Below are 24,822 nucleotides of genomic sequence, written 5' to 3'. Positions count from 1 at the left end.
GGAAAGTATTGTGCCCTCTGTTCTTTATAGTTGTAAGCAAATGCTTCCAGACAGTTATTGCCTGTTGTTAATAATCAGTTATAATATTGATTATTTTAAGGCATTTTTTGTTAATAACAAAAACCTCCAGAGGACATGCTATGCTTATGTAATGACCTCTCCACACCAACTTTTTGTAGCCTCTCACCACAGTCACTACCAACCTGTCCTTTCAGTCCAGTTTTTGTTGCCCTGTGTTTTTCCCCCTTGTCTCTGCACCTGCTACAATATTTATTGTTTCATGCCAGTTGAGAACCACATTCTTTGATGATTAAGCAACTACATTTTTTGCTTTTGTTGCTTTCTTCTTAATCTCTGGCATTTTTACCCACTTGGCCTCTAAGTTGATGATCTTTCTGAACATTTCATATATATATGAACAGTTCTGGATCAGACTGAACATGCATCTTGTGAAACATCCTGTTTCCCACATTGTCCATTGAATTTTGGGAGGGAAGGTTTTCATGAAAATTCATTAGCATTTTAGGGCAAAATATGCCTAATATACTCATTTTTTTATGTATTTTTGCAGAGTAAACACATTTTTGTGGAGCAGTTTGCCATGATATGCATTTTTGTGTTCTTTTCACCAATATATGCATTTCTATCCATGCTTTACCCCAGTATATGTATTTTTGCATACATTACTTGGTTGGAGACCAGCATTGCAAAATTTGAAGGATGGCTGTAGTTTGCCTTTAAATATGAACTGAATAGAATTTCTTCTCCCATCCCTGTGTGCAGCCACTGGAGATAGAGCATTACTCCATCGTGTTAGGAATATAGGAACCAGCCTAAGATCTCAATGCTGTATGCTCCCACTTGTGTCTTACCTTGTGATCAAGGGAAACGTTTGTGACTTTAACTGCAGTTATCTTTTGATTCGCCTTAACCCAAGGTTTAAAACATTTTAGAAGGTTATTGTTTATTATTTTTGGTTGTTGTTTTTTTTAAAAAAGGCTTCACTCCCATTCAAAGGCAGCACCTGCATACTGCCACTGTCAAAATGTGTCAGGGCCAGGATTGAGTTGAATGGTAAGTTAGTGGGTGACAGAATTCCACTGGTGATGTGTTGTTCTTCATATGGGACGGCATATTTCTGCTTACTTGCATTGTCAGCAGCAGTATCCTACTGTTAATAGAACTTTGTCTTAAAAGGTTATTAGGTTTAACATGACTATTTGTATTTGAACAACATTTTCAAACTCCCTTCAGGCACCAAATGTAGTAAGTGCACTGCAGGAGTCATAACTATCTGTTTTGTTTTTCAGGGCTTTTAATAGTGGCATAAAGTTTGAATGTTCGGGAAAAACCTGTTTAACATTATAAATATGATTTGCAGTACTCTGCAGTTTGCATAAGTGACTCAGAAGGTAAAATATGAGTATTCTATATTACTTTTATGATTTAATGCAAGTTGAGGTATGTTTCAATTCAACAGCTTAAAATATTCAGGAGTTCTGGTTGGTAGTCCATTCTGTCTTTGGACAGAGTTCATGGATGGTATAGTATCTGAGTTTCATACCTACAGGCAACTCTTCATGATACAGAATGTGTGAGGAAAGTTCTAGATTTATGTACTCAGTCTGAAGTTCTTTAATAATGGCTCAGTTCACATGACTTGATAAGCCAAACCTCGGCTTGATGACAGATGACAGAGGCTTGACAACCATATGTCAGGAGTGCTCTGATGGTGTTTCCTGCTTGGCAGGGGGTTGGACTCGATGGCCCTTGTGCTCTCTTCCAACTCTATGATTCTATGATTCTATGATTCTATGAGTACATGAATGTGTGGGTTCCTGGAGGTCCTCCTGGACGATTTTACGGAGATAAAAATGGAGGTCACAGTCCCCTTGGGCGCTTTTACTTCTATAGTTTTTTCTCAGGTATTGTCTTGGTTAGCTTTAGTTTTATTATTTCTGTTCAACGTTGCTAGAAAAGCTGTTGTATTCAAGTTCTAGGGAATGGGGTAGGTGCAGGAGGATAGTGCATTGGTTTCATTTGCTTTGTTGCTGATGTGGACACAAATTCTCATTTCTATTAAGCAACATGAGTACCATAATGAAACACTGATTACAGATGTACAGCTCTTGTTTACAGTTTGTCATTATTTTCATCAGGGGAAAAAGCGAAATGAATGTTTTGTTCCCCATTTCTCCTCCATGTTTTTAAGGGTCTGTTACTTATTTCCTCTGTTGCCCATCAAGCTTGGGCAAGAGCAGTGATTATTTGCTATTCCAAGTGGTTTTTCTGGGAAGAGGGGGTACTCATTCTTTTTCAGTTAGGCCAATTACAGTTTTCGTATCTTATTATTTAGATTTGTTGCACATAATGGAAAAATTGGTGTAGTAGTCTTTCAGAACTGAAGAGAAAATAGCATTAAGAGGTCTATTATTTTCTAGAACAGTAAGTGAACCTTACCAAATGCTGAATATCAACAAGATTTATGGTTTTGTCAGCATGACAAACTATTCTGAGCGTGTTTGACTTGAAAAGTGCAACTTCTCTGTCACCCCAGTATCTCTTTTCCATCCCACTCCTGCCAAATTAGCAGAGTGAACTACAGTTTGATTTGAAAGTTTGACTTTGGTACCATCATTTGTGAAAAAGAAGTCTGTACAACATCTTGTTGCAGTCTGAAGATCTGTATACCTGGTCCTCACTCATGGTCCGAAAGCACGTGACACACTAAGCTTTGTGCTGGCTGAGAGCTTGTTTGGAAGCCCCACATACACTGCCATAGATTCTGTGCAAGAAAGGAAACACACACACTCTCCATTATAAAGGAACCTAAGCAAACCAGGGATGAGAGCAACAAAACTGACTACACATAGACTGTATTGAACAAGACCCTAGTAATTTCCATTGACAGCCACTTGTGCCACATCTCATAATGTTTCCAAGGCTCCCTCATTCCACAGATGGATTTTGGGTTGGTGGGGTTGTAGTGGGATGGGAATAGGAAAGCCCTAATCCGTGAATAGAACAAATTATTATTTTGGTTACATCCCAGTATTTCATACTGATGACCTTGAAATGAGTAAGATTGGTACACTTAGCTTGGCATTTCTATCAGAAATGCACTGCTTTGGGTTAGACCAGTGGGTCTCAACCTTCCTTGGGGTTTTCATCAGCTGTACGCCATAATCATCACAATTATAACAAATAAAGGCTTGACATATCTCGCTTTGCATGTCATGAGTCTATCTCATATATTAGTTTCACCTTTTAAGTTGAATTACTGAAATAAATGAACTTTCCCACGATATTCTAATTTTTCGAGTTTCAGCTGTGTTTCTTGTTGAAACCAATGGTACATAAGTGACTGACAGGATTGTCCCAATTTATTTTATATAGCATTCACAACAACTTGTGAAGGTGTTATTTATTCAATCTGGGTAACTAACATTTATTCCAAAGATCATTTAAGAGTTTCAAGTGGCATAGGATATATTCTGCCTGTCTGCCGTTTCCCTCATATGCATTGAGAGCCATCTGGAAGATAAATACATGCAGATGAGCAGCTCTTACAGTTAAGAACTGGATTAACTTGTTAGCACCTTTTGTTAATTCTGTAATCTGATCATGTAAGAGAACAACAATACAAAACTATGTTTGTATATTGAGGCTGGGCAGTTGAATAGTTAGCTACCTGCATATTCAAGATTCCACATAGGAGGGGAGGGAAATTGTAAAATGATAAAATACTGATTATTTTCTCTACTAGCTTTCCTTTGCAGTCAGGCTTTGTCCAGATGATTCAATAGAGGGGATTTCCCTCCTCAATTTATAGCTAGTTTAAAGCTACTTTGGTATTATTTTATTTCATCCAGGTAGCCATGCCAGTTGGGGATAATGGGAGTTGTAGTTCAAAACATATGGAGGGCATTAGGTTGGGGAAAAGTAGGATAGATAATACTACTGGTTCTCTGTGAAAATAAACACACATGCCCTCGTTATTCAGTGTTTAGCTCTACAGCTGAAAGCTGAGATGAACTATATATGTGAATTATTTGTACTTTCTTCCTTCGAAGGAGAAAGGTTGTGTGCACATTTGTTGCACATTATGTTGCAGGCATGCTGGAGGCACAGTAACCTTTTCTAATGTACACAGGCTGTAGAGAGGATCTGCCCCAGTGACTGTGAACTAGCTTTATATGCAAAGCTGACTGGTAAAATTGTTTCATTATATAGGGAGTAGGTATTTAAGAACCGTTGTTCAAATCCTGGCTGAATCTGACACTAGCAGATGCTCATCTTGATCCTATGCTTGTTACAAAGATAAATTCCACTTGAAATGAAAGGAACTTTGTAATGTGTTTACATTATATCTGGTTGGCATCTGACAGCTTCAGGAGATAATGGAAGTGTGTGTCTTCAGGGGTAAATTCAAACCATTGTAGAGTTACAGTGCCTGCTGTGACTGTAAAGACATGATTTGTTGCAGCTGGAGCAGATGAAGGTGTCTGGTTGTGCTGATGCAGGTGTACCATAGTGTTCTGCACTCCTTCCAGCGGTCATTCCTTCTCTGGTCACTGTTGTGGGTACTTGACCTGACTGATTGTCTCCAGATGTTGTGGTCTTGCAAGGGATTTCTACATGGCAGGGTTAATGTCAGCCTTCATGTCATGTTTGCAGATACCATTATAATGCAGAGTTGGCCTGCCAACTGGCCTAGTACCTGCAGCGAGCTCCCTGTAGAGTATATCCTTGGTGATTCTGCCATCTTCCATTCTGTGGACATGACCAAGCCAGCGTAGACGTTGCTGGGACAGGAGGGCAAACATGCTGGGAATGTGGGTACATTATATCTGGATAATGTGTAAATTATAGTCTACCTAAGGAATTCATTTAAGAACAGCACTACTGGATCCGACCAAAGGTTCACTATTTATTCATATCCCAACTTTCCTACCTAAGGAGATAAAACAATTAATACATCTTAAACAATTCCAATACAGATGCAGACTTAAGAGATCTTTCCTTAAAAGTCTTGTTGGAAAAGGAAGGTCTTCTGTAGGCACCAAAAAGACAATATACAAAAGCTGTCTAATATCAAACAAAGAGAACTTCAAAAGCATTCAATCTAGTCCCACATCTGTTTTCCACAGTTACCAGCCAGATGCTTCTGGGAAGCCCACTAGCAGGGCTTATAAAAGCAATAGTTCTGCCTTGGAACTACCTCCCAGCAACTGACTCTAAATCTGGAGGTCCTGTTTAGGTATGACAAAATCCATTGGCTTTTGTTCTAACACTTTCTGCTGTTGCTTTCTTAATAAATGAAAGGTAAATAATACCTTGAGAAGGAAGTAGGACAACTCCTGAACATGTCCTATCCAATACTTAATTTACAAAACATATTTAAAAATATTTAGGGACTTATTTGCTATGAGAATCTTCATTTCTAGTCTAATATTTGTCTTCAGAGGAATGATAGTGGTTTATATTTTTCTTGGGATTTCTCCTGAGAATTTAGTGATACGCAGCAATCCCACACACCTAGGTGGTGGTTATGTTAGATTCAGCAGAAGCATCCATTCCGCCTGTCAAATGGGCTGGACACCAGCAGAACTCAGTGAAAGACCCCAAAACAAGGCCTTGTGGGGCAGGACTGAGCCAGCCCTTTTTCTTCCCTGCCTAGTAATAGTATTCAAACACCATGAGTATTCAAGCCATGCTGTATTATTCTCATACTGCAACGACAGCTGCTGCCCTTTATAAAAAAAGTTTTGGGGAGTATTGTGGTGGGGTGAGACTAATGTTTTATTCTTTTGTTTTGGCAGACACTGAATCATGCCGTTAGTCAAAAGGAACATTGAACCTCGACACCTCTGCAGAGGAGCTCTGCCTGAGGGAATTACTAGTGAATTAGAATGTGTAACCAATAGTACTCTTGCTGCTATCATACGCCAGCTAAGCAGCCTAAGTAAGTAACTGGATGGCTTTTAAAATGTGTTTTTTTTCTTTTTAAGGGAAACTTGAAGAGTATACACAGTTTCGAAGCTGGCTTAAGTGGCATGATAGCTTTGGGTTTAGCAGTCTCAGCACCTTTGCATGTGAATAATCAAAATAAGTAAAATCAATGCCTTGCCACCTTGACTTCATATACTGTATGGCCTTGGGTCCAGTGTTTCCCTCTTTCTTTTACCTTCCTTTGTGCCAGTGTGGTGTAGTGGTTAAGAGCGGTAGACTCGTAATCTGATGAACTGGGTTCTAGTCTCCGCTCCTCCACATGCAGCTGCTGGGTGACCTTGGGCCAGTCACACTTCTGTGAAGTCTCTCAGCCCCACTCACCTCACAGAGTGTTTGTTGTGGGGGAGGAAGCGAAAGGAGAATGTTGGCCACTTTGAGACTCCTTCAGGTAGTGATAAAGCGGGATATCAGATCCAAACTCTTCTAAGGCTAGGGTGTGTAGAGCAGTCTTTTATGGATTTTTTAAGCTTTGGCCGTGTGGATCCAGCCTCTCTTCCCAAATGCTTGTTTCCCTTTGGGTATCTAAAGATTTGGAACCAGCACTGGCCCAACCACTAGGCAAAGAGAAGCCTTTAATTCATCACAAATGCCATATGTAGTATATGGAATTACGTTTATAATATTCAGTTACTGAGGGTAGCAGCCGCCTATTCCTCCTGGGCCATTTCTCTCTTTGGGATATCACAGACCTGTAATATACCCCCAAACTAGTCTGCTGCTTTCAGGTGCACTGCAAGGGGAAGACACTATCCTGTTGCCAGTGCTGAAGTAAAATTCAATGGGGAAATGCTAACTTGTCCTTTACCATAGGCAGCAAAAGTTGTTGGGCTGGCCCTGCTTATACCTGCTCTGACAGTGTGTGGCATTCCTGTGTGTAGGATTGTGTCTGAAAAGAGCAGTTTTCAGTCACATTGGATAAATGTGGGAATTCTGTGCTTGTCAACTTGCATAAAGCACCAGAAGCATAGTGAAAGCTCTCTGAAGAAACTTTGTACTGTTTCTGTGTGCAAATACATGTGCATAGTGTGTGTCATGGTGATTAAAACACCTGGGGAGATGTTGTCTTCTTTCTCTATAGGCAAACATGCTGAAGACATATTTGGTGAGTTGTTTAATGAGGCCAACAACTTCTACATCAGGGCAAATTCCCTTCAAGACAGAATTGACCGCCTTGCTGTCAAAGTCACCCAGCTGGATTCAACTGTGGAAGAAGGTAGGTAATTGTATTTGAGCATTGAGCCAGAAGTGATATTGACAAGAGCACAGTAATTAATTGCTCAGCAACCACTACTTTTTCCTTTGGAGTCGGTACTGAGTGATATTTCATCTTGGTTTTTTTTTTTTAAGGTAGCAGCTTTGGGAGGGGGGAATCTGTGGTGGTTTGCAGGAAAAAAGGGGAGGAAGAGGAAAATATTTTAGAACCACTTAATATTTGCCACTAGAAGTCCATCCCCTTATCTCTCTTTGCAGGAGTCCTACTTTTAATTGGATCTATTGCTTGGGTATATTTCATGTATTATTAATTTGCAGTAGAGAGATGAACATGAGCAATGCCCATCTCAAACCTCTTATTCCAGAAGAGTAATAGATACATATCACCACTGTAGGATAAACTGTTGTCCAAGAAAACTGATCTTTTGGTATTTTATAACCAGATTGTTAGAACACTGGATGCAGTCTACACTGCTGTGTGCTGATACAGCCCATTGATTTTATTGGGTCTAGGTTACTTCTCAGGATTCAGTGGCTGCGTCATGGAGATAAATTGTGTATCAGTATCAATTGCTAGAGTCTCCATGGTCAGAGTCAGCATGCCTCTGAATACCAGTTGCTGGAGACCACAGAAGGGGAGAGTACTCTCATGCTCAGGTCCTGCTTGTGGGTTTCATACAAGCATGTGGTTGGCTGCTGTGAGAACAGGATGCTGGACAAGATGGGCCATTGGCCTGATCCAGCAGACTCTTCTTAAGCTTGTCATGTAGAGCCACTGCCCCATAATTGCAATTTCAGGTACCTTTGGTAACCCCTTTCATAACTTATTTCTATGTGTTGGCTCTTTGTATGTTGGAGGGAATGGGATTCCACCACTAACAGTGCCTACAACTTCCACACAAAATGCTCAAGGAGCGCTTACACATGGAGGTTGGAGCCAAGGTCAATGGGGCATGGTAGTGATTGTTGAGTGTGGGGCCACCAGCATAATACTATTCCCTCCTCGCATAAAATGAATGTGCTGAGGATGAGTTATGAAAGGGGTTAGAGTAGCAGCACTACTACCTATGTAACAGAGCACTAATTTATGACCATAATTGTAGCTAGTTTATGCCTACATTATATTTTGAGAAGGACTGTAGCTCAGTGGTAGAGCATCAGCTTTGCATGCAGGTCTCAAGTTCAATCCTCAGCATGTCTAGGTAGGTCTGAAAGTGACACCTGGCTAAATTCCCAGAGAACCGCTGCCAGTCAGTATAGAAAATACTAAGCTTGAGGACCAATGGTCCGACTTGGTATAAGGCAACTTCCTATGTTCCTGTTTGCATCACGGTCTTCAGTCTTAATGCAACATCTGAAGTTCTAATACTTCACTGAATACAGAATGACTGCTTATATCTTTGCTTGCTTGTGTATACTTACAAAAGGAATGCCTAGTTGTGTTCATTGAGGATGCCATTCTAGACAACTGAAGACACTTACAGGAGCAGAAGTTTTGTCATTTGTCTAGGATGGCAGTTACAGAAGCTACATATTTTCTTTGGATTGTTGGCAGAAGCTGCATAGAAATGAAATTTAGTAGCCTCACTTTCACATTCTGCTTCTGAAAATTGATTCATAGTCGATATAACCCTTTAAAAAGCTTAAATAATAGATTGCATAATTTGTAAATCTAGTGTTGAATACATATTCTAATCAAATATGCAGAAGTATAATGCATTTATTTAAAGCTGCTTTCATTGATATATTTTGTAATTAAAAGCAGGTGTGTGTTGCATTTTAAGCCAGGTAGCATATTATGTTACAATATGGGTCCCCAAATGTGGTGTCCATGGGGTCCCTAATGTGACACCTTCCAGGGTTTCTGCCCCTCCCAAATTTGTAAAAGAATTGAGGGGTTTTTTTGGGAGAGGTTGCCTATTTTGTGGACAGTGTTGCATTGCTTTTTTGTCTCTTTTTTGGAGTGGCATATGTATGTTGCCTGCTTTATTTTCAGCTGGGTTAGGAGCTGTTCTGAACAAGACCAGTTTTTCTGTGAAAAGGGTATTTTGTGGCCCAAAACAGTTTTTATATTTCCAAATCTGCTCCAAAAGTTTGACGTCAGGTTGGTGTTATAACAACAACTTACAGTTGAGGTCAACGGTACTTATATCCTATGGCTACACAATTTGAATTGGTTTCTATGATAAATAAAATACATCTGTTTGCAACCAAATAATCCAAAACACTAGTTGTGCAGCTCAAATGCATTTTGCAGTATGTATTTATATCCGTTAGGGAAGCAACTGTGAAATTAAGGGTTTCTGCTTGGCTTTCTCCTCACTTGTATGGATGCTAGGCAAAGGTCACTTACCCGAAGACTAATTTTTCAGAACTTAGTTCGAAAACAAGAGCAGGTTGTCACTGGGCAGATCAGTTTTTCTTCATGATATGCAGTGCACATGTTTATGCTGTTTAACATAGCACATAATGTGCATACTAAGTTACTCTATATATAACTTGTTATGTTATACATAATCTTGTGGATTTGGGGCCCAAATATTTTTACTTACACAATCTTGTTGGAGAAATATTACCATGTCTGACTTGTTAAGAATCAAATTGTGTGAAGGGCATGTTTTGTATTCTATATAGGAACAATAATTTAATCAGTTTTGCTCCTCACTTCTTCCTCTTATCAAATGTGTTCAATATTTTGATTTGCTTTACTCCTGGATATTGTGGTTAGCTTTTTCTCAATTTAGTTCTGTCTACTAATGTTGTTCTTTTTATCAACAGTGTCATTACAGGATATCAACATGAAAAAAGCATTCAAAAGTTCTACAGTACAGGACCAGCAGGTGGTTTCGAAGAACAGCATCCCCAATCCTGTAGCTGATATTTATAATCGGAGTGACAAACCGCCTCCGTTGAATATCCTTACTTCATATAGGTACAGTAACTACAAATGAATAAATAGGCCTGCACAAGTAATGATGTAATCAATACTAGATTCAAGCTACTGAATATTGCCCAGTTAGCTTTTCTTTGGAATCTGATACAGAAACAGCCCTGAGGCATAGCTCAGTTGGTAGAGCATGAGATGTTTAATCTCAGGGTTCTGGGTTCAGCCCCACATTGGGCAATAGATTCCTGCATTGCAGAGGGTTGGACTAGATGATCCTTGTGGTCCCTTTCAACTCTTCTATGATTCTAAGGCTCCATATCAGTAACCCAAAGATAGTTCAGTTGACTTCTATAAGGCTGCCTAAGAAAGTCAGAAAGAGTCAATTTAGCCCACAGTATGCTGACAGGCAGCATATCTTCAAGTTAAAGTATCTCTCTAGTGCTTGAGAGGTTTTTTTTAAAGTAAAAAATATTTGTACGTGCAAAGATGCTGAGCTAAGGCACCTCTCAGAGTAAATATGCTAGAATCTCAAAATCTATCTACGTGGGGGGTGGTTTAGCTTGCTGATTTGAACACAATATACTTCTAAGTTTTAAATAATTGTTTGAACATTGCTTCTTGTCATTTTCAACTTACCTCAAACACCCATTCATGCTGGGTTTTCCCAATTGATACCTTGGCACAACCAGATGCAGTTTGCACTAGGCCCTGAGTGAAGTGGCCAATAGGTGCTGCACTTATGGGTTTGGTTGCAGGAAAGCCAGCTTCTCATTAAAGTGTAGGTCTACTTCCTATGTTTTATCCTATGTAGGTTTACTTCCTAAACTGTTTTATCCAAACAAATGTAATAAGTATTGGGCCTATTCTTAAGTAAGCACCTCATTGTATCATTTGAGTCAGCAGAACCTGGGTGCTTATTCATGACAGTTCAGTTGGCAAAGTAGCTGGCTTGCTACTTGAAACAGACAGAACTGTTCCATTTCATTGGGAGGTAGGTCTTCTGTCTGGAAATGGCATGCTATGCAGTACATTGGCACCACTGGAGCCTTTCCCACTAGGTTATCTGCAGAGTCATGAGTACGCTAGAATACTTGCTTGGGTCTCTAAGTATGCTTTAAACAATAACCCTCCTGTTTTCTCAATATCTGCTAATTTTGTTCACAGAGATGATAAAAAGGATGGGCTGAAGTTCTATACTGATCCCTCTTATTTCTTTGACCTATGGAAAGAAAAAATGTTACAAGATACAGAAGACAAACGAAAAGAGAAGAGACGCCAAAAGGTAAAAAGGCACATTTTAAAATGTATGCACGTGGTTTACCAGCCATATTTTGGAATAAAAATGGTTCATTGTTTAAATGTTTTTCTTGACATACATATGACTATGACTGGAAAACTAGCAAGATTATTTCATACTTTTATATTTCAATCTTAAATGTGTGTCTTAATTTCTTCTCTTAAAGAATTCTAGCAAAAATAGCCCACTAGTTTCAGAAAACATATTTTTGAAAAATAGATTATATGATTATAAACTTATTTCATAAAGTTCTTTGAGCTTTTGATGGTTTTCATTAGATTGTTTCCACTCTAAAATGCAAATTGACTTTATTCTTCTTATTCTGAGAATATGTCCATCTGCTTTTTATGGGTGAGTCTGAATAAAGAATCACCTAAGGTATGTCATGGAAGAGTATATAATGGAGCAGTTTTAGGAATGATGTTCATTGCTGTCAGTGTGAGTACATACAAATTAAATCCCTGAAGAATGTCACTAAGCAATAAATCATCTATTTTTAAATAGAAAATGTACTGGCATTTCTGTGTGGCTATGGTCATACTGGAACTCCCAGACCACCTGTCTGACCTAGGCAATGTACAAAAGTAAATAAGAACATCACTAAGAGAAGAAGGCTTTTTTGTTTACTACTACTTCTGAAATAAAGCAAAGCACCACATTCTGTGACCAGGAGACCTGGATGATTATTTGCTTGGTGAGGGAAAGCTTGCTGATTTGGTGAGGATATGTGAAGTGGGGATGGGAGGGCAATATAACATGTGTGCTAACAAGGTTGAGTTTTTCTGTATGTAAAATGCCCGTTTTTAGTTTGACTTTGCCTAAGAATGTTGAGGTTTTGATTCCAATGAAATGGTTACTGTAGCATACTTTATCCTTTCTCTGTGAACAGATGGTCTTAAATGGGCTTGCCTGTTGCTGTTATCACTAACCTCGGCTGTCTTCCAATCTGCATAAAATATGATGACTGTAATTTAAGAGTTTGCAACAGAGTAAATGTTTGAGTTATAAGCAAAAGCACTGCAAAAAGCTCCCTCCAAAAAAACCCCAGGCAGAATGTATTGGTCACTGGTATCAAAGATTGCTAGGAGACCCAGGGCAAATAAATCATCCTTCCTCAGTCTTCATCTAGCTTAGGTCATTGACAAGGTGACCAAGGCAGTTTTGGATCTGAAATCAGCCTAGAAAATGGGTATATCAGGAATAGATAGCCTTTGCTGTCCTAGGTGCCTACAACTATACAGGAAAAGAAAAGGTGAAGAGACATGCTTTATGCTTCTTAGTAACTGTGTGACTAAAGAATATGTTTTTATGATTTCATTGCAATTTTTCTTTCATAATTGAAAATCAATTAATCTAACCATTCTCCCCAAATGCATTTACAGTCGCACCTTGGTAGTCGAACAGTATCCATTCTGGAAGTCCGGTTGACTTCCAAAACATTTGGAAATCAAAGCACGGCTTCTGATTGGCTGCAGGAAGGTCCTGCAGCCAATCGGAAACCGTAGAAGCCCCGTCAGACATTCGGCTTCTGAAAGAACATTCGAAAACCAGAACACTCACTTCCGGGTTTCGATCATTCGGGAGCCGATTTGTTTGGGAGCCAAGGTGTTTGAAATCCAAGGTACGACTGTATTTTTATCAGTGATTTTAATATACTCTAATGAGACATTTGTGTTGTGATCCATTATCCTTCCACGTGCATGAAACCTGATTTGCTATTTGTTTGGCAGGACAGTATAAGTACTGAGCTTTTTCCATTTACAAGGATGAATACCATGCAGCTCTCTGCTGTAAGGTAACTGCTTAAAAGAGGAAATTAGTTGATTTCAGAAAAGGTACATGTGGTGTTGAAGGGAAGCCAAGTTTATTCCAGTGCCAGAAAAAACACACCAACTCTTGTTTGTAGGTGTATCTTCACATACCCCTGGGCCCTGATGGGAAAATATTTCCATGCCACTTGCTGTGATGCACTGTGAACCTTTTTATTTGCTTGTCTGAACACTAAGATTACAGTAGCTCTGTAGAACTACAATTTAGCATGGTATCGTTTAAAGCAGGCTTTGCAAACCGTACAATTTTACAATTGTGAAAAAACACTAATATGTAAACTTAATGTGTGTGTTTGCTATATATATTACTGCACAGCTGATACCTTGTCAGATGGATAACCTATGAGCTCTTTAGAATATGGCTTCACTATAATTTGCTTGCCTCACCTATATATCTACTTATTTTCATTCTCTTAACAGCATTTAACTTGCTCTTTCCTTCCTTGTCTCTTCCTTTCGCATGCCTTGCTTTCTTGTTCTGTAACATTAGGAGCAAAAGCGTATAGATGGCACAACTCGTGAGGTGAAAAAGGTTAGAAAAGCAAGGAACAGGCGCCAGGAATGGAATATGATGGCATATGACAAAGAGCTTAGACCAGACAACAGGTTGTCTCAAAATATATACCATGGAGCATCATCCGAGGGATCTCTGTCCCCTGATACTAGGTCTGTTTACAACAACCCTTTTTGTTGTACTATACATTCAGATATGCTTAGTATCCTTATATTCTTAATAAGCTTAACTGTAGAATTGCAATGAAACATTCAATTAATGTTACAACAGGCATTTTCAAAATTATTTGAAAGGCCAGTGTGACTTAAATCTGATACTTGTTACTATACAACCACATTACGCGTATGTTTGTATTTCTGTTCTAGATTGCCATATTGTACTGCTATAGGCAACTTAGTACATGGATTTTTTTTTCAATTTAATGATTTTACTGATTTTAAGAAAAACATATTCTAAACTTTTGTGTAGTACTTAGAAAGCAATGGTTCTTCACATGCAAGGCAATATACCGGCTTCATATTAGTAGATTTTGCTAATTGAATAAAGTTCACTGTTCATACAGTTGATATTCAGAGAGGAGCTGCAGAACCAGAAGCAATATTTTTAAAAATGGTTTAGAACAGAAACATATCCCTAGTGTGTACAACGGTATTTACCACCGGCATTCTCTCTCTGTGTTGTACTTCTTTGTGCTAAGTGGGAGGTCTGTGTTCAAGCAAAGTGGAACATTCAAGTTGATTGGCCAAGCGGTCTCTAGAGACATTTTTGTTTTCATATTTGTTCTCCAAATTAATTTAATTGGAAGGAAGGAACAACCCACAGCAAATAATCCAGACTGCCTAACAACATTTCACAATTCCACTAACATCTATTATGGCTTGTTTATGTCATCTTGTAGTTATTTTTAAAGTCCAGGCTGTTAAAGCAAAAGAGGATTGCAAGAAGAGCCCAGAAGCTGACTTCCACAGAAAGCCATGTTTTAAAGAGAATTACTTCTGTATAATATTTCTATGATGTTATTCAGGATGTTTTGTCTGCACTAGGAAAATATTCTTCTTTCATGCTACTTAACTTCTTTCCTGAGCAAAACTGTTCTCCAACTTAATAGAGAGGAAAGCATTTCTGTGATTCCCAGTCACTTGTTGAAATTCTACTCCTCTTGAACCATGGGAATCATATTCTTGTCAACTCTGTTAACTGGATTAATTCACTTACTCCAGTCATTTTGTTTCCTTGACTGACATGTACTTTTTTTTTACTCCTTTTTTGTAGCATGAAAAATTGCCTTGTGAATGAATTGTAATAGTATTGTAAACGCAAGTGTTACATTCAAAACAAGCCTACACAAATGCGCTTCTTGTTATAATTTTGATGCACTGCTTATATATGCATAAAAAATGATAAGCAAACATAGCAATTTTATGTAACTATTGGAATTTGAAATTCTGATGTTTCTGAATTGGCAAGTCCTATTTACAATGCATTTATGCTATGCCCATTGTGATTCAGAAAGAGAGACACAAGCTGAATCCAAGCCGGCACCAGCAAATTAATGTGAGGAAAGTAAGGACAAGAAGAGAAGAGTGGGAGAGAAGGAAAATGGGCATTGAGTTCATAAGTGATACAAAGAGACAGGAGCAGACAGGAAGCACAAAAGAGGCCAAGATGCCCAAAGGGTTTGTCTTTTTGTTTTACTCAAACCTCTGGTGCTTTGTTGCTTGCCTAGCTTCCTGTCTGAAAAAGATGATGAGCATCTATTTTACTGATACCTTTTTAAACCAAATTACTATATGACACAATTTGTCTTTACTAATGCAGCTTTTTGCAGCTCTGGCATGCAAATAAATTGTCTGTTGGCCCTAACTGATAAGCTCTGCAGAGTTAGTATCTTTATAAATTGTGTGTTCCACTAATAATTCTTTTTTCTCTGCCTCTTTAATCCAGTTGTAATTATTTGTGCAAAAAAAAAAAGGTAACATAAAATATTAAGGTCTTGGAGTTGGGTTGTTTTTGATAAATCAAAATATTCTCTTGGTCTCAGCTTCTAGTTTTGCTTTCATCTTTTGCTTTTCTTGGTAATAGTACTTCTCTATCACTTCTCTCATAGAACTAATATCGCCTTGTATGTGAGAGAATGCATACCCTGCAAGTTTACGGTTTCTGTGTATTAGGAAAATTGATGAATTTGAAAATTCAGATTTTGTAAATATAAGCTGCACTTTGTGGCTGTAGAAAGTTCTTTGCAAAGACAGTGAAACTAATACATTTCCTCCTAATTTCTGTATTTTTCCCACTTGTATTTTAGATCTCATGCCTCAGATGTTACCAGCTATTCATATCCTGCTACTCCAAATCATTCCCTCCATCAGCAGCCAATGATGCCTTCATATGGAGCAGGAGATGGAGCTCAGTACATGCTTGCAAACCAGGGCCTTGAGCATGAATTTAGGCCACCTTCTACAACAGTGCGGCATGCTACCTTAAACAGACCTCAGCAACCACCTCCACCCCCACCCCAAGCCGTAGATGGATCCCTAGGGGCTGTGTCATTGGTACCAGCTGATTATGGGTAAAAAATTCCTTTTGTTATTTATTTAAAATATGTTTACCTTGCTTTTCAGCTGAAAGGCTCCCAAAGCAGCTTACATGAGATCAGTTAACAAGACTGTCCCTGTCCTCAGGCTTACGATCAGCAACGACGGGGGCGGGGGGAGGGATGGGACACATAGACAAAAAGAGTGGAAATAAGAGGTCTTAACTATGGTTACTGTTCAGTGGGGGATATACATGAGCTGTATTGTTGTATGACTAGGTTGCTACAGTACTTGAGGCTCACATGCTTAGAGAAAATACTCCAGCAAATTAGGTAAGGACCCTTTACTGCTCCCCAGTGCTATATTTAAACCAAGGTAAAAATGGATGTGGGAAAACTTGATGTTGATATTGAAACAGAGAGATGTGTGCTATGCGTGTTGTGTGTTTAGTAAGAGGCAACTGGAAAAGTTTGAGTTGCCAGAAAAAGTGAAGAAAATCAATGCAATGTAACCCAGTATTTATTATGCAATCATATTCATTACCAAATGAAGCATATGCTACTGGGTGCACACTGCAAATCTGCTAGCTCATATGCCAGTTAACAACTATTGTGTTCTATTTTATATATAGGATGCTTGCAGCTCAGATGGTGGATTATTACAATCCTTCAGGACCCCCGCCGCCTCCCCCTCCACCCATGATTCCTTCTGCACAGACCGCTTTTGTTAGTCCTCTCCAAATCCCTGTGCTACCTTCCCATCCTGGACTAGTGACTGGATCTATATATTCTGCTGCTCTTCATCCTCCTTCTACTGGGCTTGTTGTTACAGCTCCCCCTCCTCCAGGCCCGCCTCCTCCCCCTCCAGGCCCTCCTGCTGCAGGATCCTCTCTCTCATCCTCTCCGATGCATGCGCCTGCACTGGCTGAAGCAAAGCGGCATGAGCCCACACAGTCACCCATCAGTGATGCTCGAAGTGATCTTCTGGCTGCTATTCGGATGGGTAAGGGTACATTAAGAATGGTCAGGCTTAAACAGATCAGTGTTTGGGTTTTCCATAACTTTGCATAAGCCGTGCTTTTAATTTATAAGTACAGTCATACCTCGGGTTGAAGCAGCTTCAGGATGAATATTTTTGGGTTGCGCTCTGCGGCAACCCGGAAGTAACGGAACGTGTTTCGCTGCATGCGCAGATGCTCAAAATGACGTCACGCACATGCGCGAAAGTGACGAAATGCGACCCACAGATGCGCAGTCACGTGTTACGTTCGCTTCAGGATGCGAACGGGGCTCCGGAACGGATCCCGTTTGCATCCAGAGGTACCAGTGTACAGTGTTGCATCTTGAAAGCTAAGTAATAGCATTCAAATTCTTGCTGTTGGGTCCAGTGCCTTCTGTTCTCCTGATATACAGTAATCCGCCACAATGAAGTATTTAATTTTGTTCTTGGGCAAACAGATGGATACACACACTTACATGCATCTATACAATTTATGTGTGTGTTCATGTGTATATACATACCTATAGAGAAAAAAACTAGTTGGCTCCCTACCAGAGAAGAATGGCAGATTAAGTTGATAGACTATGTCGAATTGGCAAAAGTGACTGGAAGAATCAGAAACTAGGAAGACCAAAATTTCAATAAGGAATGGGGAAATACATAATTTACCTTAAAAACTGTTGTAAACAACTAAAATCATTAGTAGGATTGGAATAACACTTGTAATTCAATGTTGAACTTTGGATAAAATAGAGATGGAAAAGATTTGGATTAATGAAAAAGATGCAGGAGCAAAAGGTTAATAAAAGGACTCACAAAGGGGAGGAGGGAAATTCAGGAGATTCTTTGGAATTCTCTTTTTATGTTGGTGGTTGGATAATTGATTGTAAAATTTTAAAACCTGAAAACTAAATTAAAAAAAAAGCTGATCAAAGTAAATTAATAGCCTCTGGTAACATGAGAGGTATTTGAATTGCCTCCTTTTCTCTTGGGGAAGAATGACTGTTTTACATGATAGATGAAGTTGTCATTTCTATTGAAAAGTACAGAGGCCTGTGGAAAAGCCAAAACAATCACCAAGAGCATATGAACTCTTGGAATTCCTTATTTCTGTGAATTCTCATTGTGTTTTAAACCCTATTTTCATTAATTTTTAAGTCCTGTGTACTGTACTTGTAAGCTTACTCTTGCTTTAAAAAGAAAAAGAAAAACTTTACCCATGAAAATAACAGTGTGATAATTTGTCTCATTGCTTTCTTCAGGAATCCAGTTGAAAAAAGTACAAGAGCAGCGTGAACAAGAAGCTAAGCGTGAACCTGTTGGAAATGATGTGGCCACAATTCTTTCCAGACGCATTGCTGTAGAGTACAGCGATTCAGAAGATGATTCGGAATGTGATGAAAATGACTGGTCAGACTGAAAACTGGAGAACCAAAGCATTCTATTAATTTCTTAAGGAAATTGTTCATGTTGTGTAGGCACTGATATATGTTGAAACAGGTTAATTAAATTGATGGTATGCAGGATGCTGGCAGTAAGTTTGGTGGTAATATAGAACTCTTTTATTTTCAGTATTTACTGCATAATACTGTATACAAGTGCCACTGAATGTAGCAAATCATGTTCTGCCCCAAGAGAAGGCAGTGTTTGTTCTTGGCCAGGAGTACATGTAAGTTATTTAGATTGTTTGAATATTAACACCGATTTCCCCATGTACTTGGAAATCTTTCAAAGCAGGTGCTTGATCTTGGAGCACAACATGGCAGAACAATGTCCTCCACCATAAAATGTCACTAATTTGCATTTTTGGTCTAGCTTCATGGAGAATACGTATAAAACTGGTAGCAGTTAAATGTTTCTTGTTTATTTTTAAGTCTTACTCTGTCCGTCCCATATATTGTGAGTTTATTTTTAGCATCATAGCTACACTTTAAAATAATCAGGTGCTGGAGCCATACTGACATTGTTAGTGAATAATTGGGTGACATTAGGTTAAGTGCTGAATTCCCTCCCCTTACTTATCTGTTTGTTTGTTTGTTTGTTTAGTTTTCATAATCAGTTTTAGAAAATAATATAGTTTGTAACAGGCATATTCAAGCATATGGTTAAATGGATCCTAAAATGGAAATCATACTTCTCTTAGGAGTTGTTGAGCTCAAAAGGTAAGGTTTGTTGAGAACCATGTTCAAGCTGTGTCTGGCTCATGGGTGACTGGACAAATTCTTTATAGTTACAGCACCTAAATAAATTTCACCTCAAGTTGATAAAAATAATTTGTTACCTCTCATGGTTTACAGTGCTGCATTTATTACATGTGGATAGACATGTAATGCCTTTGTCAGCTTAAGAGTGCAGTTGTGTCATATTTATTTTTGTATGCCCCTTTTTAAAAAAGTGGCAGTTATAATCTACATTTTCAATCTTATATAATATTTCATTTTTAAAGGCTGTTTTCATGTTTTCTTTCAGTTCTTAGTTATTCACAATTCAGTACTGTATTGAAACTAATTTCCTTTCTTGGCTATGATTCAGGATCTTGTTATGCTTGATTATGTTTCACAGAATTGAAGGTTAGAAGCAGTCAGTGCTGGCTTTGGCTTTTGTTTGTGGGGATTTTTGGAGGGTGGGGGTGGGGTGAGACCAGGCAAGTTGCCCTGAATGGTCCATGTATTTAAAGGTGCCTGCAGTTGCCTAGAGGGGAAAAGCAAGGTGAACAGAGGTTGCTCCTCTTCCTCTTTGCTCCTGTCACTATATGCTTGCTTAGGAGGAGACAGATGACTAGGTAGCAATAGCAAAGTGTAGGAGTAGTGGAGGTCTGGGGTTGTCAGCCCTCTGTTGGAGTGTGGGCTTCAGCAGTGCTAGTCCCTGATTCCAGCCCTAGAAACAATCCATTGAAAGCTGTTGCTGCACAATTAGATTTGTGTTAAGCTTGGTGGGCGGGGGTTGATAGATCACTTCTAAATAAGTGAGAAAAATGGAGTAATTCACATCCAATAAGCTTAAGTAGTTTTGCTTGAAGCAGTGTCCTTCATCCACAATCTCTTTGAACTCCGGTTTCTTCCATTCCTTAGCCCTATCAAATGAAAGAGAAGACAAATAGTCTCAGAGATGAAGAGAACTGCTGTGTGATGGCTGTTGTTAAATAGGACTCTGGAATAGAGAGTTGTCACCACCAGTCCAAGAAAATGTAATCTTGGCCCAAGCAAGCTTATTTTATTCTCTTCTTTCCCCACCTATTCTACCTTGACTTAAAAAACAGTCTTACAAATTGTAATAACATTCTAAAGTAGCTGTTGCTAAACTTTTATATATGATATAAAATCTCTTTTCTGTACAGCAACCACTCAGTAGGAACACAGAATATAAGTTGTTGTTGTTGTTTTTCAAAATAAGAACTATGGTAATATTTCACTACAGCACTCCTCCAGATCCACCGGGGCAAGCATTTTGTCTTGCTAGGTGGAATGATTCTCCCTTTCCCTCCCTATGTGCTGTTCCAGGGGTTCTCCTGACCCAAGTCAGATTCAGGGGCATGTGAAGAGAGGAAGGGGGAGAACCCCATTGTAAAAGTGGAAGTCCCACCCTATAAAAAGGTATCTGTATTTAGGGTCCCTATTGAGAGCACAGCATTCATTGTTAAAAATCACGGACCTTATATCAGTACCAAGACTGTTTCCTGAAATTTGTAAAGAATTAAGTGACCCTGAGCAGGTACAGAGTGCCTTTCCCTTAGTACTAAATAAACATAGAGAATCACCTCACTCGGGTCTTTGAAGGGTTTCCAGAGAGACTTGAGCACTAGCATGATTCATGAAGGGCCAGGGATCCTTAAGCTGATCTGACTCTCTTCAAAACATTCAGTCTGGCATTGAACTTATACCTACAAGAAACATTAAACTACCTGGTTTTTAAAAGAAGAGAACATGCTTTCAGTTAAAATGCACAGAACCTACACTTTGTGCATTGGTTTTTCATTTCCTTTACTTGTGAATATCACAATAACAGTATAGACGTACCTTGTTTTGCAACTGGGATCGGTTCTGGAGCCCCAGCCGCTAGCTGAAAAGGACACAGGGCAAAGCGCCGCGTCTGTGCATGCACGATTTAGCACTTCTGCACATGCACGAGTGGCAAACCCGGAAGTAACCCATTACGGTACTTCCGGGTTTGCCGTGGACATTCTCCAGAACAGACACTAGACGAGGCAGACGTTTGCGGGGGTATTACTGTATTTTGCATTTAATACATATGCAAATGTGTACATTGCCTGCAGAGGGATAACATAATTGGGAAACATGAAAAATGGAGATGGATGGACTGACTTCCCATCTCACACATTGAGGGAGGACCATTCACTCACCATATAGCAATCCATGTGAATTGGACAAAATATGCAAGTAGTATAGGAGGGTGTTTAAAAAGGTAGCTCTGGATTATTATATAAGTAAGCAAGCCACATGGAGGAGGGAAAAGTTGCTTAGGAAGTGTGGCTTATGGCTTAACTATGAGCGCTGCAACCCCAGAGTCGTTCGCGACTGGACTTAACCGTCAGGGGTCCTTTACCTTTACCTTTATTCTGGATGAAATTCCTTCCTAATGCAAAATATATTTTCCAACCTTAATTCTGAAGCATAAGCAAATCCTCCTGAACCAATTTTACAGCAAAAGACAGAAAGGTAAATCCTGAAATCAAATTGCGGTAAAACTAATATCTGATATGAGAAGATATTATGTGTGCATATATTTAAATATATTCATAGAATAAATAATGGCTGGGAGAAATTCACTGATACTGTAGAATGTCAGGGTAGTGTTAGTGCTGGTTTTGGAGCAGGGAGTCCTTCAATTAAGTCTATTTGAAGCTCATTGGAGGATCTTGAAAATCAATTCCACATGTCCACTTGCAAGATTTTTAACAAAACACTCAAGGAAAACCTAAAATGCTTAAAAATATAGTTTCTTGCTCTAGAAAATTAAAATACACCCCAAACTTATGCATTTGGGGCAGACCCATGGCATACACTTAAGCATATCTAATGCACAATTTAACTACATGGCTTCCACAAAAGAATCTTGGGAACTGTAGTTTGTTAAGGGTGTTGGGAATTGTAGCTATGTGAGGGGAAATTTTGGGTTCTTTGGGGAAGGCGTGTGCTTTAAGTGTATGGTGTGGATCTGCCCGTAGTTACGAATTTCTTTTGGCAAACCAAAACATTAAAATGAATTATTTGTGTTGGTGATTTTAAAATACATTCACAGGCCAGTACAATACCATGCCACTCCTTGCCACACTGTTATTTGCAATGCAAAAAGGCACAACAAATGTTCGGTAAAAGACCTCTTTGTATTTCATGCACTCATGAGATGGAGGTTCTTTTCTGTTGAAGCTTATGCCATCATAAAAGTTTTGATAAGGTGCCACAGGACTCTTGGGCTCTGTGTGCTTGCTGCAACAGACTAACAAGCTACTGCTCTAGAACAACTCTCTTAAAAAGCTGATTGCCCTGGTGTTTACTTGCCAAACAGGCACTCAGCTGTGGGTAGGAGATGATGACAAAGAGCATGCAAAAGTAACTTTTTTCATCTTAACTGCAGCGCTGAGACGAGTGAAAAGGCACCTTAACCCTGCGTGCTGTGGAAAGCAAAATACCGGAAAGGGAGAGCAGCACCTTATGCTGATCTGTACATAGCTCATTTTTCTGTCTCCTCCCCTTTCAGAGGCACTGCTAAAGAGCTCATGAGGACTAAGCCGCCTTTGCAATGTCAGTACCTTTGGATTTAGAGTCCAGTGACTGTGCTTCCTCCAGTCCAAAAAACTGTGCAGTCTCTTTAGCTAGCCCTCCTTTTCTTACCACTAAATGGGGTCATTGTTTGTTGCACGTCATGCAAGCTTTGAAGTTACAATAACTGCTCTTGGCTCCAAAGTTCACAAAGCCGAGATCTACTGGCTACTATCTACCTTTTCCCCCAACAAGTTGTTCTTATGTTTGAAACGAGCATATTCTTTCTGAAACAATATGACCAAATAAAAGTCTACCTACCACCTTGTGCATTTTGTACCTTTAATAGTAAGGGACAGCATAATGGCAAAGACTTCTTTTCCTTAATAGATTCCCATTAAGAGTCTGAAGATATATTGAGTAGCACCTAACAAAGCACAATCTCCACCTCCTTTATGAAGACTCCAAGGTCACTCAACACCTTCTAGACTTTGCCTTAAAATGTGAGGAAAGCTGCATTTGACTTTGCATGTGGAATTGAGACATCATGGACTATGCAGAAAAGGAGTTGAACCTTCATTACTGTTGAGGGTGGTCCCACATCTGCATAGTAATGAATTCTGCTATATTCTCTGAATGCTATAGAACTAACCTCTAGGAAACCAAAGGGGTTCATCTGATCTGTGTTCCTAGTCAATGTACAGTACTGAGAACAACTTGGCCTTGCTAATGGTTGCTTCTGCTTCTGGGAATATTAGTGAAGTTGTCACATGATGCATTTATTGCATGATGATGTCATTCATCATGCATGATGTGAGAATATGGTTCTATATGCTCATTTGGTTGAACAAATGTAGAGTTGCAAGGCAAGTCATACTGCATGTTTTCTCTACACCCCACCCTGAATAAATGTCAGGACGTTTAAATGGCTTTCTGGAAATGTTTTTTGTTTGTTTTTTAATGTTGGAAGTAAAACATTGTAAGAAATGAATATATTTTAGAAGCACAGAAACTGAATCACAGAATATTTGTATTTTGAATTTATTTTAAGCTACTAAATAAGTTGTAGTCAATAAGATTTCATAGTTAGATGACCACCTTTTTTCTTCTAAACTTGAAATATTTTCTCATCTGCTTTCAGTATTTTATCAATAAAAATGTAAATTAAGATTACTGAGCTAAATTTATACTTTAGGTAATTTTGTTTGTTTATTTTATCCTGGGTTATGTAAAAGTAATAGTTATGAATAAAGCTCACATTTCAACTTTTGTCTTCACATTCTAAAAGTTTTTCTTCAATTTCAAAAGATTCTAGTTAACAGGAGCACTATTATGTAGTACTGAACTATTATGTAATTATTAAGATATTGTTAATACTGGCTGGTTTCACTGTTTATTCTTCATTTCTCTAGACATTCTTGTGTAGACAACACTTCATAATTACTATGTCTGCCTGACTTTGCAGTTTGAATTTGTAACCCAAACAGCATGATGATACAGTCATAATTAACGCCTTATTTCAGTGGGCAATAGTTTAGCCACATTGCCTAATTCTTCTTCTGAAATAAATGTGGCATGCAGGCGCTAAGCTTCAGCTGAATTCTGCCCATTCCTTGTGTAGTCTCGTTACAAATGTCATAAGAAGGAAAACATTCAGTATGTTGGGGATACTGTCAATGGTCCAAACACAGGAAGTTAATAGGAAATTAATTATACTGTGATACATTGCTTGAACAGTGACGCGGGTGGCACTGTGGGTTAAACCACAGAGCCTAGGACTTGCCGATCAGAAGTTGGTGGTTTGAATCCCCGCAACGG

The 24,822-nt window shown here is 39.0% G+C and overlaps 1 protein-coding gene and 1 long non-coding RNA gene across 5 annotated transcripts in view; one reads left to right on the top strand and one right to left on the bottom strand.

Moving 5' to 3' along the window:
- The window catches only part of WASF3 (WASP family member 3), a 32,916-nt gene extending 8,642 nt beyond the window's left edge, over positions 1 to 24,274 (top strand). For 2 of the 4 annotated variants that reach the window (XM_083498930.1, XM_083498929.1), the window contains exons 2-9: positions 5,823 to 5,965; positions 7,091 to 7,225; positions 10,003 to 10,156; positions 11,276 to 11,393; positions 13,728 to 13,903; positions 16,057 to 16,320; positions 16,917 to 17,287; positions 18,547 to 24,274. In XM_083498930.1, the coding sequence (XP_083355056.1) occupies positions 5,833 to 5,965; positions 7,091 to 7,225; positions 10,003 to 10,156; positions 11,276 to 11,393; positions 13,728 to 13,903; positions 16,057 to 16,320; positions 16,917 to 17,287; positions 18,547 to 18,704 (1,509 nt within the window). In that variant the 5' untranslated portion in view covers positions 5,823 to 5,832 and the 3' untranslated portion in view covers positions 18,705 to 24,274. Of the gene's footprint in view, positions 1 to 5,822; positions 5,966 to 7,090; positions 7,226 to 10,002; positions 10,157 to 11,275; positions 11,394 to 13,727; positions 13,904 to 15,260; positions 15,428 to 16,056; positions 16,321 to 16,916; positions 17,288 to 18,546 lie in introns of all 4 variants that reach the window. The other 2 variants (XM_083498932.1, XM_083498931.1) reach the window with 1 other exon arrangement.
- Positions 507 to 4,834, bottom strand: LOC310704959. Its single transcript, XR_014525121.1, has 3 exons — positions 3,153 to 4,834; positions 1,968 to 3,122; positions 507 to 1,659 (listed from the first exon to the last, which is right to left on the bottom strand). It is a non-coding gene; the product is annotated as an uncharacterized lncRNA (long non-coding RNA).
- Positions 24,275 to 24,822: the final 548 nt, after the last annotated feature.

Source organism: Podarcis liolepis (assembly GCF_965112155.1).
Source record: "Podarcis liolepis genome assembly, chromosome: 4".
Taxonomy (NCBI): domain Eukaryota; kingdom Metazoa; phylum Chordata; class Lepidosauria; order Squamata; family Lacertidae; genus Podarcis; species Podarcis liolepis.
The sequence above is the reverse complement of the archived record's forward strand: the minus strand, read 5'-3'. Positions and strand labels throughout refer to the sequence as shown.